The sequence below is a fragment of the Neopelma chrysocephalum genome, unplaced genomic scaffold, assembly GCF_003984885.1.
Source record: "Neopelma chrysocephalum unplaced genomic scaffold, ASM398488v2 Primary Assembly neopelma1_22, whole genome shotgun sequence".
Classification (NCBI taxonomy): Eukaryota; Metazoa; Chordata; class Aves; order Passeriformes; family Pipridae; genus Neopelma; species Neopelma chrysocephalum.
In genome coordinates this window covers 30,840,940-30,856,225 of record NW_020897689.1, presented here as the reverse complement: position 1 = coordinate 30,856,225, position 15,286 = coordinate 30,840,940, and the positions used below count along the sequence as shown (strand labels likewise).

Genomic DNA, 15,286 nt, shown 5'->3' with positions numbered 1-15,286 from the left:
TCTGACTTCAGAATGTGTTTCTTAATAAGGCATCTGTTTAAATTGAGACATTAAAGTCTGTAATGCAATATTCTCTGTGTGAATAATCTATAAGGTAGCAGACACGTTACAATGAATAACCAGTAACAGTGGGGTTTCCAGCAATCCAGTTTAATAGTTTCTTCATATGTCTGTGTTTATACATCAAACAAACTTCAAACAAAACAAAACAAAACAAATTAATACACAATTCAAGAAAACACTCAAAGCTGTTACGCTTTTGGCTTCCTCTTTGTCATTTTGCAATTATGTACAAGACTGTCTTATTTGCAATACCTGGTGAGGATTTAATGATTTATTTACATCAGCAGGTGCCTTTCACTATGCAATAGAACTGTCTCCTTTTGCCATTTACATTCCTAGTTGCAAGAGCCCACATTTAGGTTGTATTTACGGATAGGGTTAAGAGATGGACTGAAACAAGGCAAGATTCTCACTACTGACCACAAACGTATCTCTGAAATCCCATTTTCAGATATAGCTGAAGGAAGATTCCAGAACCTAGTGCATTGATATAATCATTATATCAGTCAGCATAATAAGATATCTTCACTGAGAATAACATTCCCACATTAGAGTGAGATAAGTGTGAGCTGGAGGTGCAGCAGACAAAATGTATAACTCTAGTGCTAAAGGTACACCTTACTTCTCCTGTTAGAGACCTCCAAAGCAAATGAAAACACAGGTGTAATATCTTTTTAAATGTTTGGAGGAGAATATCTTACAATTTTTCTTACATGAGAGATAAAATTAGAAGGGAGAAATTATCATTTTATCATAATATGCAAACTGTTTCATAGAAACACCAAATAACTTGGTTTGGAAGGGACCTATGGAGGTAATCTATTCCTAATCATTCAAAGCAGGGCCAATTTCAAACTCAGTCACCTTTCAACTTCGACCAGATTGTTCAGGGCTGTGTCCAGTCAAGTTCTGAATACCTTTTAGGATGGAGTCTCCACAACAACTGGGCACCTGTTCCTATGTTTGACCACCCTTATCGTAAAAAAATTTCCTAAAACTGAATTAGGACTTTCACCTTGAAGGTATAACCTAACACCCATGGAATAAATCATATTCCTTCTATTGAGAACAAGAGTTTTACTGCATCTGTAAACCAAGTATAACAAGCATTATTCTTTCAGATTTCAGAAGGAATAGCTCATTTTTCCAAGATCTTTTCTGACATCTAGTCAGTGGGTTGCCACCACTTGAAATATTTTCATAGCTTAAATCACAGTGCAAGATATGCACCATCCATGCTCATGAAGAAATCAATGCCATACTTCCAGTTCCTTCATCTGTGATAAATCCAACATTTTGTACATTACACAGCTGTTGCAGAACAGCACGTTTATGAAAGCATGACTAGATGAAAATTACTCATACAAAAGGCATGAGTATCAACCTAGAGTCCTCTGAAGAAAGACAAAATCTGCTTGTTTTGGGGAGCAAAAGTCAGGACTCTTTGTCATAGCTACATGTGCCTGAGGTTTTGAAATCCCTCTTTTGCCATTGCCTGCTGTGGTTTTTGATTATCAAACTTGTTTTTTCTCTCCCAGCTTGAAATATACAATCTACAGAACAACTTCCTCCAGTAACAGAGGCTCCTTGCAGCCAAAAGGTTTTTCTAATGTCTGTTCAAAGGCAGGCACTCACCCAAGTCTTCTGATTTTCACAAAACATTACATGACTATCTGGAGTCATGTACCCTTTACTTTCCTAGCCCTGGTGAATAAAGAAAACAGACAAATCAGCTCAGTCTTCATATTCAGCCTTAAAATCCACCTGTGATACATCACACATCAGTGTGATTAAAACACAGATAGTCATATATGACAAAGTACTGTATCCAGCCTGGAAATCTCATGGTAACACAGGCCTCTTACATAATACACATTTTATGACAGTAACAGTCATGACTGGAATACAAGACTGCTGATATGTGCATGTATATTGGTCATAACTGTTGACCAAGGTATGTGAAGCTTCATAATTGGAGTTGCTTCTCTGATTTTATGTCTTCAGAAAGAAATAGCAAAAAAAAAAAAAAAAGAAAAAACACCACCTGGTAATTCTGGGCATCAAAATAAGCCAGGCTTATTTTTACCTAGAAGACAATTTTTTTTTCCTAGAGAGAAAAATAATATCAAAAGAAACATGTATTGAAAGGATGATGGGTTCAGTCACATGGCAGGTCTCACTCATTGCATTTAGCAGAAAGAAAAGTATGGCTTTCCCTGTATAATCCCCTAACAAAATCCAGCCTTTGGTAGAGTAAATGAGGTTCAAAATATTCTTTTCCCCATTATACAGACACACTGAGTAGTTCCTACCATCAGCATGACAGAGGTGTGTGGAGGGAAAGAAATGTAAAATCACATGTTAAAAAATAGGTTCTGATTGCTGCAGAAATCATCACAGCTGAACAGAGAAAATATTCCATAGGCATTTCAGCAGAGTTATAAGATGTGGTAAGATGTTGCATTTCTATTCTCTTCCTTGGTTTAGTTTTGCTTTCTCAATACTTATCTGATAAACCACAGACCATTCTCAGGTTATAGCAACAAATTATCTCTTTGAAGGTCTTCCTCATTTCCTGGCTACGAAAGGCGTAGATCAAGGGATCGATCACTGAATTGCACATAATGAGAATGAGGTACATGTTGAAGTGAGACATGAAGCAAACACAGTAGAGGTTTTGAGGGCAGGAGATCATCAGGATGAGATGAAGGAAGAATGGAGCCCAGCAAACAATGAAGATGCCAAGAAGCATAGTCAGAGTGATGGCTCCTTTCATGCTGGTTCTTTGACGGACAGAGTTGTACCCAGGCAAAGCAGCAATTTTCTTCACATGAGTACGAGCCAGGAGGAACATATGGATGTACAGTGAGACCATGAGGAACAACATGGTAAAAAACATAGTGATGAGACAAATGACCACGTAAGTTGATTCATAATAAAGAATGAAGATAATGCCACAACCCGTGCAAAAAGTCCAGATGCATGCAATAATAAGCCCTGATCTTTTCACTGTCATGATGTTATGATAACGCAGGGCATAGAAGATAGTGATGTATCTGTCTACTGCTATAGCCAGCAAACTGCACATGGAAGCCACCACAGATATGCAAATCATTGAATCAAAGACATTGTCTATATGACGGACAAAGGTATCTTCCATAATGATGTGTCTATTGTTTATTAAGTATATCGTTATGGTCTCCCAAGCATTAGACACACTAACCAGCATGTCAGCCACTGCTAAACTGCAAACAAAAAAATACATTGGTGAATGCAAGTTCTTGTTCTTAACTATTGCACATATAACTAAGATGTTTTCAAGCAGGCTTACAATGCCCAGAGTTAGGAACACCTCAGCTGCAATGACCACTTGCTCACATGGCGATGACTTGCTCTTGACAGTAGGCCCAGTAAAGTTGCTACCAAAGGCACTCAAGTTTAGTTCAGAAACATACAATTGAGAGGATGTGTTCATGTCTGGAAGCTAACACATTCTGTTCCTTCTGAGGGGCTTGCCAAGGAGTGTGATAAATGCATTTTCTGAAAGACAAAAGATCCTGCCAAAAAAAAAATATATTATGATGAGTACAGGCAGAAGTTGACAAAATAAATATCACCCATTTCTATTTAATTTGGCTCGGAAATGTCCTGCCACTTCCACACCATATTCCTCTACTGATTCTAAATTAACCTTTGGTCAGCTCAGAGATTTTCTACCCATCCTTACTGGGAAATTAAAACGACAAACTAATGAAGAGATTCATCCACCCTTCATTCATTCTTTTGTTTATTCTATTTGGTCCCCTGGAATAATTCCCCAGATTTTCCTGGAAATTCTACTGAAAAACAAACAAACAGTTTTCACAGTCCTGAGTCTCAGACTCCAGAAATGTAGGAGAATGTAGTATTAGGTCCAGCAGAAACCGCTCACTTGAATACAATATATAGAAGTCTTGATTATTGTTATAATTAAGAATTGAATATTTTCAGTTATATAATTAAATGCTTTCCTGACCTTTGTACCTTTAAGTTTGCATGAACTGTGCTATAAACAGTTTATCTGTGCAATACTAATATGCTCATTTAAAAGCATTAATGGTATTAAACACCTAACCAAAGCAAATCCATACATTTCAGGATACACTAAGGTTACAGAATTAGTGTGGGTGGAATTCGTTGTAACATAAGTTTTCTATTCCAGATCATTAATATTTTATTCAATTTTTTTTTGTAACGACAATATTCAGGACAAGTTGTAAGCCATTCTATTCTTAATAAGGGGAACACTTAGAGCTGTTTGTCAGTGACTTGTTGCAAATAAAATTCAAAGCATATAATGCTAAACAATTTTCAGTTTTTAAAGTAGCTTTTTATTTGCAATGAAGAATTAACTGTACCTATTTATCAGAGCTGCTCCTTCAGCTGCTCTTCCTCTTCATCGCCTGCAACCTTTCCTCCAGAGAGCTGAAGTTTCAGCCCCCCTCCTCTCCCAACATCTGGAGCTGGGGATTCCTTGGTGGGAATAGATGAAAAAAAATAGAGGGAAAGGAATGAGCAAATCCATAGAGTCAAAGCTGATCGGGTATAAGTTACTTACTGTGCAACTGCCTTTTTATAGACTCCAAGCAATTATGACTTCAGTACTCAAACTGTGGCTCCTCCTCCCCTTCTTTGCCCCTCTGGACTTCTCTTTCCATAGATCTCGTAGCAAAGGCTTAGTTTTTTACCACCATCTAGTGGTCTTCTCCTGTCTTTCTAACTGAACAGTGATTCTGATCTGAAATTCATTATGACCTTTTGATAATATTAAAGGAGAAATGTACTAGGCACACTCCTTTCCAAAGCCATAGAGTTGTTTCTTTTTTTTATTTTTTTGTTTTCTTTGCTGTTGGTAGTACACTACCAATAAGTTCATGCTGCAATAGTGCTCCAAAAGGGGTGAGAACAGAAGACTCTTATTGAAGTGGGAGGTTTATTAGTGTTGTAAGCATTTGTATTATATTCAGTTTTGGTTTTTTTCAGAAATAAGAACCAACTGTTACAAATCTCAGGGAACATGCAGTCAAACCCATCATGTCAACAGAAGATATATTCAAATAATTTGCATTAAAATAATAGAACAAATAAACGCTTGTGTCCTGTCTGGCTCACTAGAACCAAGATTTCAGTGTAGAAATGGAAAGAACACACAGTGTATCATGCCAGGAGCTAGGGCTTCCCAAAACATATGTGAATTCCCCAAGGTTTCATGGGGCCTAAGAGATGTTAAACTCAGCACTCAGTATTCTGATGGCTAAAGTTCCTCTGTGGGTCTAGCAGTCAGGTAACTGATGTTCCTTCTGGGTCTTAACCAAAAGGTGGTAAAATCAGTGCAAGTCTTTAACAAATCATCCCTGCTTCTGTGTGTGTAGACTGGTGAATGCAAAGCACACATTTACACTGCCAAATGCCCTCCATGTTAGTTGCTAACCAGCCAGTCAAATGCCATTCAGTATACAAAGTCTCTGCATCTCCAAATCACCACTTTTCCACAAATTAGTGGGTTGAGTTTTTTTGCAGTGTATAACAGTTTCAAATGCTCATTTCTAACCTATAATATTTTTTATAAAGAGTCGCCACTACGAAACACTAATTTTATTGCTATATCCTGTGCCATTTTTGTGTTTTCAGTGTTCAGCTAAAGTTTATGCATTGAAACTGTTGTATGAAATATTCTTATGTACAAATAGTCCCTGCACCAAAGGTGACAGTGAAAAGCATCTTTAATATTTTGAGTAAAATGTCTCCTCAAGCATTATGCAGTTATAGTCAGCAGATGAAATTTGCCTATCCCTTCTCCCCAGTACGGGAAAGAGAATTTAGATTATCACAAACTAGAGGTAGCAAACTATGCTCAAGTGCAGCTGTTCAATCTGAGTGGATGCCAGCCAGCCAACACACACACTCCCTGCTGTATCTCACCTGTATGCCAATTCTGAGCTCATAGTTCATTGCTATGCCCAAAAGAAAAGTATAGAAAAGGGTCATCTGCAGTTCTCTTCCTGTTCTTTAATGGAAAGCATTTTTTTTTTGTTATCTTTTGCATAGCTTTTGATTATCCCATTTCAGACCTTGGAAATTAGATACCTAATGGTAAAATTTTTCTTCTTTCAGTGTTCTTATATCTAGAAAGAACTGTGCAGACATTGTGCTCTTTCCACTTCCAATTACCTCTCTTGCAGCAAATTGCTTTGTTATTGATGTTGTTTATTATTCTATTTATTCTTTCCATTTACAAATTTCTCTGTATGTTCAGTTTAACAGAGCTCTTTGCAACCAGCTTAGCTGCCTTTACAAAAGTTCTCAATGTACCTGGTAGGACTTGGTAGACCAGCCAATTACAAGAAATAAATCACACATCAGACTGGATGGTTTGGTTGTTATTCCTTAGAGCAATGCCAAGATTCTCACATAAAAATTATGAATCAGCCTTTGGATTCTTGTTCCACAAGCCAGATACTGCAGGCATAAATCTTGGTACAAGTGTCTATGCTATGCAAAGAAACTCCCTTGTTTACAAAGCTTGCAGAAAAATTACCTGCCTGCAAAATAGGTAGTGGTATAGATGCATTTTTTTTATATTAGATGATAAAATGCAAAAATACTTCCCTCCCCCACCCCCCAAAAAATAATTTTGTCATATTGCTGCAGTAAACAGCTATAAATGTTATGGCTTGACAAGCAAGCAACAAAAGGGACATGAAGTAGCAGTGGGTGGAGGCATGCAGGTGAGTGATGAGGATTTTAAGTAAAGGGGTACAGGAGCAGATCTTTGCATTCCTTTGGGAAGAATCCAAGAATACCTTCACCTTCCAGCTGGAGGACTCCTGAATGAATAGGCTTGTCTTTCAGATGTTCATAACTTTAGTGTTCAGCTCCCTTGACTGTTCAGTTAAATAAATTCTCTAACTCTACCAACAGGTTGGCACTCAGTGTTTTCCAAGGTCACAAAGATCATGTCTGGACTGTCAGTGAGAGCAAACGGTAATTTATGCATCACAAAGCCTGAACTCATATTTAGGTATAGACTGTACCAACACAGTACAGGACCTGACCTAGGCACCCTGAGGAAAACACTGAAGCCCCTGTTCTGTTCTCAGTCCACCATTTTCTTTTCACAGGTGCAAAGAGGAAGAGAGGTTGAATGGGGGCCTTGGCGTGCAGGTTCACAGGTCTCCCTGCAGCACAGAAACAAGGACAGCTGGGCATACATCAAGGAGCCTGGATCTGGAGCCACTGACAGTGCTACTGAGGTCCATGGTCATTCCAAAAGGGACACTAAAATGTATCCTTAGGAAGAGATCTTTTTTATATACTTCATGTAACATCTTACATGGTGTAAGGAAAAAGTTAAATGCTAGAATCCCCTGTTTCACTGAACTCAAGAAATTTCTTTGGGTTCCAGGAAAAGAGAGAGAAAGTGTTACAGAAAGACATCAGTGAACAGAAGAAAGAAGTGAAATAGGGTTTCAGCAGAGAAAGAGATGCCAGGGCCTGTTTCTGTCCGATGCCATTTTTTTCAATTGTGAAGTGGTGAGAGAGAGCAGAAGCCGCTTTCTGACAGAAAAGAAGAGTAATTCAATAATCTACAAGCAGACTGGGGTAAAGAAAAAAAGCAAACAAACCATTTAGCAGGGTCTTACTAGATACTTTTTTCTGGGAAGACTGGATGATACCCTAGAGTGCTATGAAACCCTTTAGAAGGACCTCAATAGTTTGGAGAGATGGGCAGAGAAGAACTGTCCAAATTCATTGAAGGCAGATGCAGGATCCTGCACATGAGGAAGAATATTCCTATGCACCAGGACAGGCTGGGGGATGACCTTCTGGGAATCAGTATAAGAGAGATGTGGAGTTCCTGAAGCAGGTCCAGCAGAGGGCTATGCAGATGTTTAAGGGACTGGAGCAACTCTCTCATGAGGAAAGGCTGAGGGAGCTGGGCCTGTTCAGCCCCAAGAAGAGACAAAGGGACCTCATCAATGCGTGTAAGTACCTGAAGGGAGAATGTCAACAGGATGGAGTCTGATTCTTTTCTGTGTTTCCAAGCAATAGGAAAAGAGGCAACAGATAGAAACTGATGTACAGGAAGTTCTACTGAATATGAGGAAGACTTTCTTTCCTGTGCAAGTGACTGAGTGCTGGAACAGAGGCCAGAGAGATTGTGTGCCACAGCCCAAAGGGGGGATGGGACCGTGGCGCAGCACGGGTTCAGGAGACAAAGGTAGGGTGCAGGTTGAGTCCTTTATTCCAGCCTGCACGCGGTTTTTTATCAGCTCAGGAGGGGAAAAGGCCAGAACATAGGGTGGAGCAGGAGACAGACAGGCAGGGGGACAAACCAGGATAGGGACATGGGCAAAAGGGGAGGAGCGCAGGAGGAACCAGGGGAGGAAAGGGCGAATGGAGGCTGTCTCCTCTCTGCAGCTTCTCCAGCCAATCGGCGGAGAAGCAGGGAAGCAGGGAAGTGAACAAGCCCGGATATGCCCAGGAGATACAAATTCTGGGGAAACATACAATGTGTATATACATAGTAACTGTAAAGTCTGCATCATAAAGTCTGTTCAATCGCTGTACATATTTTTCCACTTCTGGAATCGTTCCCATTCTGATTCTTGGTCCTCAACAGTTGTGAGTTCTTCCTCACTGGAGATATTCTAGAACTGTCTGGAAGCAATCCTTTGCAATGTGCTCTAGAATGATCCTGACTGAGCAGGGATGTTCAACTGGATAACCAGCTGTGGTCCCTTCCAACCTGTCTCATTCTGTGATTCTGTGCAAGTATTTCTTGGTAGACCACAGAGAATACTTAATGTGTCTTCATTCATTAGCACAATTATCAAAAATAAGTGATTAAAAGTGTTACTTCAATGACATGTTTTGAGATGTTTCATGTCTTATCTGTCAGTATGGCAAAGACAAATATTAAGAGCACATTGTTCATTTGTTTCATAAAATGATTGTGCATGAGAATCTCTTTTTTTGCATATAAAATGTTGCTAATTTGCTATATAATTCAGCTCCTTGGTCTTCAATTCAGTCTTCAGTGTTTGAATATTTTAACTTTGTTAATGATCACAGGCAATTCAATGAAAGCTGATTTAATATACCAAAGCTCCAGTAAATCATATTTTAATATTGAGCAGAAAAGCTCTAGATATTACTTTAGAATAGCATAGCATGGTATAACACGGTTTGATTGGAAGGGACCTACAATAATCATCTAGTACAACTTCACATTGACACTTCACATTGACAATTCCCCATTTTTCCAGCCCAGTTGTAACACCAGTGTTAGGCACACATTTGCTGCCAGGTGGGTCTTCCAACCACCCACATACCTATATATATATATATATATATACAAGCAGATCTTTCTGCTGCAGGTGTTGTCCAACATCATTTCCCAGCAAGAAACAGCTGACTTTATTTGCAATTTTCTTGATGGGATCTAAGACGCGTTTTGTTTCTGTTGGGACCAGCATGGGGCTCTCTGTTTTTAAGAGGCCTGCCCTGTGGTGGCAACTTACCAGCTATTTCCTTTGGGTGAAGAAACAGAGCTATCCTTTCGATGGCAAAGACCTTTTAAAGGATTGTACAAGCCAGCCATGATTCACTATTCTCCTCATCTGTATCACTAGCACATGACCTACACACTAAATCTTAAACTTCCTCAGGCTGATGAGAAACCAGCAGCCTTTCTTCTGCCCTAGTGTAGTTTCACACATCCCCAAGATACAGACCAGTTCTGAAATTCAGGCTTTGTTTTTCTTCTGTCTTCTCTCATGGTCCAGTTCCAGCTTCTCTTGCAGTTTAACTCCACCTTTCCTTAACTTTCATTAAAATTGTGAACTTCCTGGTATAGCATTTGCATCTTCGTCATGAAACAAATGTGAAAATACATATACAAACAGACATTGCACAGTGTCTGAGCACATCGTTATATTTACATTAATAGATAAAAACCAAGAGAATAGAAATCACTAGCAAAGAGCAAAACTTCCAAACACAGTGCACTATGCTTAGATCATCCTTCCCTACTTTATTTTAGTGAGAAACGTATACTCAAATACACTTTATTTCAGCATAAAGAAGCATGCATTCCTCAAAATGAGTGATAGATTCTGATTTCTGGGGTTTTTTTACAAGCTTCTGGTCTAAAGAAGTCTGTTGAAAAGCTGCTTACTTCCCTCTTCCCAGCACAAGAGCTCAACATGAACCCTCCCCTGGGAGTGGTGTGTTTCCCATCCTGGGCTGGCTGCTTGGTTTGAGCAGAGAGCCCTGACGACTCAGTGCCTTTTTGTCCTGTGCTGTCTCTCTTGTCAGGTGTTGGCATTTTAGCACAGCATGACTACAGAAAGGTAAAAAAAAAGCTCAAGGAAAACCTCAAGAAGGTACATAGTGAGAATAATTATTAATTCACTATACCCACAAAGAGACATTGCTACACAGAGAAAACTGCAGATGCAGTAATGTGTGCATGCAGTTCCTATCATGGCAAGTGCAAGTGTCTCTTATTCAATGCATATGATAATTAAACATAGATATATGTGCTACCAAGGCAATTTTTCAAGAACACTATGGCAGCAATATCAACAATTGCCTCCTTAGAAGTAGTATTCAGTGTTAATCTAAGGTTTCTGTACTGATATACAGGTTCTTTCCTCACTCTCTGTTCAGGCTGATAAAAAATGCAGCAATTTCCTATTTAATAAGGTGTCTAAATACACCAAAAATTAGAATTAAATAATAGCCATTTAGCTCAGAACTCAATTTTTTTCTGTCAGGCTCTCACTACACTACTTTTCCTAATTTTTCCTACAATAAAGGCTTGCAATAAACAGTATCTTTTTTTTTAATGTCAAGATTTTTTTTCAATCACTGTATCCTAAATGAAAAAAACCCCTGACATTTTTTCAGAAGTTGGAATTATTTTTCTTCTAGAATTCACTCACTAAGGAGTGAAAGTGTAGAGTATTGCTATGGCTGAAATGAAAAGATGTCAAAATTAAAAAAGCAAATTATGTCTGCTGGAAATAAACAGATCTGCAGAAAGGAAAGTATTGTGTCTGAACCGATAACATCATCTTCTACACTGTAGTGCCCAGTGCATTCACTTGTACCATTGAGAATTTAAATCAGTTTACACTAAATCAGTCTCCTCAATGGCAAGTTGTTTGCTGACGTACAGAAATCAAGTGACTCTCATAAGCCCCCAAGATTCCTGGCATTTAAGATTTCAAGCATCATTAATCCCTCACAAAAGCAGGAACCATGTGCCCTGATGTCTAATCCAGCATTAAAATGAAGCAGAACCTGAGAAAATACTTGTCATACTGATTTGGGGAGGCTGCTGATATGATATGTGTTTCTGATTTTCCTGGGCTTACAAAGTGCTTAGTAACAAAAGAAGACCAGAAGACATTTTCTTTTTGGTACTTTTTGAAACATAATCAAAAAAACCTTTCCTTTCTCTCTTCACTCCCACTCTGCCCCCTCCCAAACAAACAAACCAACCACAACACAAGAAACATAGTATGACTTCGGAGAGAGGACAGTCCCTAGAGCAAGTTCTGGTTCTGATGAAAATTAACCCAGAAAGCCCTGTGTATGGGTTAATCATTCAGACTAAGAGGAATTGCAGATTTGTGTCTCCAAGAATTCACTAGCCATTGGATCAGCTGGGAAAGCAATTTCTGCAAGAGCTAAGATGGACTATGCAATGGTTTCTCAACTAAATTACATTTCTACATCTCTAATGGCTGACAAATAAAAAGAAAAAAATTATTCAGCATCTACAATTTTTCTTACTTTCTTTTGTTGAGCTTCTCATTAATTGCAGTGTGGAAGTCGATGCTGGCTAAACATCACAGACTTCAAAGTGGTGAAAACCTACATCTTTGAAAAAGTGATCCTCATGCTTATTAAAGCCACTGAATGCCTAACATGCGCATCAAATTCTATAGCTGGTTGAAAGCAGGGATTGAAATATTTCCATTTGGGGGATGAAAGATAGATGATTCAAACTTCTGGGGAAAAAAATTAAGCCTTAATCTTAAGGAAAAATCAAACTGAATTTTTCCTGTGAATCTGTATTTGAGTCACCAGCCCTCATGGTCTCCAGAGTTGACAGGCAGAAAGCTCAAGCACTCCTCAAGAAAATTCCTAGGGAGTTGAGAGGGAAGATGCAGTTGTGTAGACCTTACAGCAGAACATCACCACGACAGGACCTCGTGTTCCACGTGCCCATATAAGACACATTGATGGAGCAGCAGTTTGATACCACAAAAGCAACGACCCTTTAGTTCTAGAGACTATGCTTGTACTGCTGTGTACTGTTCTGTGTGCTGTCCCACAGACATATAAAACCTCCACCAACGTTGTAAGAGAAGTTTAAACAGCAAGGATTGCCCTTGTTAGTATGACTCCATTAATGTCACTAATGTCATGCAGCTACAGAACAAGGCTCTGACTCACAAAACCAAGTATATTTTTGCAGCTACATACTGGTCTGTCAATGACTAGCTCATGTGACAAATTCCCTGAAAGCCAGCCGGGAACAACTAAAGTCTGTACACTTACAGATGCACAAATTTGTAGCAAAGAACTTACCTCTTCTGGGGAAAAAAAAAAAAAGAAGATTCAGGGAAAGTAGCAGCTGTGTAGTCAATTTAGATATATATATATATGCAAATATTTTTTATTTAAGGGAAGGGGACAAGTTAATCCAAAGATTTAGATCAATAAGAACAATCAGGACAAAGAGAACTTGCAAGTCTCCTGGCTTTTCTCCAGAGAATAAATTTGCAGGCAGAGCAAGTTCACAGGATCTTATTCAAGTGATGAAACAAAAGAAGCCTCATTTCCAGCAATGAGAAAGAAATGCACTTGCTTAGTATACATCTGAATTTTAGGAACAGAATTAGTATTGACCTGCAGGACCAATATTATCAAGTTCAATGATACCATCACTTTTGAAAAACAGGCAACACGAAGTATACTTACCAGTACAACCTGAAGTCAGGCTTAGCAGTAGGGCAGTTGGAGCTTTGTCTTAATACACAGTGAGAAACAAACTAGAGAAAATCAATTATCTCATTGAGCATGTTCAGTTTGAGGTTTGCAACCTTTTGGTGTTGAGTTAAAATTAATTACTACTAATGAAGTGACAATAGCAAGAAAACAAAACAATAGCACACGGTCTTTTTTTTCAGATTTATAAAAGTCTATTCTCAGCAGACTAAACAAGATTAGAAAAAAAATTGCAGTGCTTCTCAGTTATAAATAATAAAATTAATTAAAATACAAAGGTAAATGAAAGTTTAATATTCCAGATTTTGTGAGCAAGACTTTAATGAACTAATGAAATTTCCACCTCTTCATCTTTATTAAAGTCTTTCTAAAAGACAGTAAATTCATCAGTAACTAGATGCAAGAAGCATCTTTTTAAATTATTTTGAGATGAACACAGTGAGCGTGCAAAATGCCAAAAAATAACAAGAAGGCAATGGGAATTGCTTGAGGCAACATGTCCCTACAAGTTAGAGGATGCAGTGAGAAGAAGGTCAGGACACCTGATTTTGCAGAAGAGATATGTTTTTTATCCTTATGGTCTGTGCTAGATTTAGCACGCAGTGTAGTGTTTATGCTCTACAATGGGATGATCAATGCCTGACCCGATATAGAGTTGGAACAGGGTGGACAGGCAATTCAAGCACTGCCCTAAAACACATCACTATCAAGTTAACCCCTCAAATTTGTTTAAAGAAATTTGAACTAGCTGAATGAATCTGTATTGCATCAGAGCTTTGCATCACAGCCAGATTCTTAACAGAGGATCAGAACAGTAACTTTACTGCCATGTCAAACTGCAGCACTTACATCCTTTCCAGCTCAGATTCTTGCCAATTTTAATATTGCAGGTTAATGTTCCAACTACTTGCAATTGTGTTAATAAAGCTTTTTGCATGTGAATGTGTCCACCACACCCAGCCAATAAAACCAAAGTACATTGGATATTAATATCTTAGCCCTGTCCAAAATGTTCTTTTCTATTCTGTCAGCCCATTTTTTACTTCGTTCTCAACTTCAGATTATTTGTGTTTCTTGAAGTTGACCTACAAAATCATTGAATTCTTGATTTTTTTTCCAAGAGGCATTTCAGAATAAAATTTCATTAACCGCAGAATGATTATTACTTTTGAGATTAAAGACATATGTTTGGGTCATTAAGTATTGACTTAAAGGTTAACTCTAGGCACACATTTTAGAAAACCTTGCCCCATATATTTTCTAGCATAGAGTTATGAAAATATAATAGGGATTGGCACCTGGAGGGTTGATTTTTTTTTGCTTGGTTTTGGTGAGGGTGGGTGGGTGGGAAGTTGTATCCTTCCTATTCCTTTGGTATAACTAAAGTTCTCTGAAGTTATCTGATGTGTTTGCTAACAAATGACATCTGTTAGCAGGAATACTGAGGCATAGCAAATGTTTTTTGTACCTACCAAAACACAGCCCACTATTAAGGAGGAGACACAATCATGATCGGAAGATCGAATTTCAATTCAGCTTTCTTAATTTAGTTTAGGAAAGATATATCAATTAGAGATGTGACATCTTTGTCAGGACAGTTTCACCTGGCACACCTGGTTGTACTTGAATGGGCAGAGATGCTTCTGCGTATAATATCTGTCTTTTTGCATCTGCAAATGGTCTGTAATAGTACAACTACACCTTCAGCGAGCTGTACCACTTTCACATAACTAATGACACTAACACAAAACAACTGTTGTCTACAGGTAAGCCCTGTGTAAAACTGAGCATTTGGATGCTCGCACAACCTCTTAGAGGAGAAATGACATATTTGTTCAGACTATTTTATTTGCTGCCTGAAAAAAGGCGAGGTAACTATGTCAGCAAGGCACTCTTTGCCCTTGTTGAGGGGTACAGAAACCTTCTTTTAGGTCTGATGCTGAAATCTGGATTAAAATACACCATCTTTTTGCTTTTTAAGAGAATGTGTGCTCTGGTATTTCTCCCTGGAAACACCTGTTGTATCTAAATACTTTTTTGTGTTTATTTTTTTCTTTTATTACTAACTGCACTTGGTTTGTTGTTTACAAAAAAAAAATATTACTATTAATAATTAATGCTTCTTTCAAGTGCTTCTTGCTGGCAGCCAAAGGTTTTG

At 38.4% G+C, this 15,286-nt stretch overlaps 1 protein-coding gene across 3 annotated transcripts; it reads right to left on the bottom strand.

Annotated features, from left to right (window-relative positions):
* Positions 1 to 134: 134 nt before the first annotated feature.
* On the bottom strand, positions 135 to 13,257 carry MC5R (melanocortin 5 receptor). Of its 3 annotated transcripts, none has more exons than XM_027677319.1 (3): positions 13,102 to 13,257; positions 4,461 to 4,575; positions 135 to 3,620 (listed from the first exon to the last, which is right to left on the bottom strand). In XM_027677319.1, the coding sequence occupies exon 3, from the start codon at positions 3,536 to 3,538 to the stop codon at positions 2,561 to 2,563; it is 978 nt and encodes a 325-aa protein (XP_027533120.1). In that variant the 5' UTR covers positions 3,539 to 3,620; positions 4,461 to 4,575; positions 13,102 to 13,257; the 3' UTR covers positions 135 to 2,560. The 3 variants fall into 3 exon arrangements, with proteins under 3 accessions (XP_027533120.1, XP_027533111.1, XP_027533100.1); XM_027677310.1 differs by lacking the exon at positions 13,102 to 13,257 and adding an exon at positions 4,661 to 6,684; XM_027677299.1 differs by lacking the exon at positions 13,102 to 13,257 and having other exon boundaries at positions 4,461 to 6,684.
* Positions 13,258 to 15,286: the final 2,029 nt, after the last annotated feature.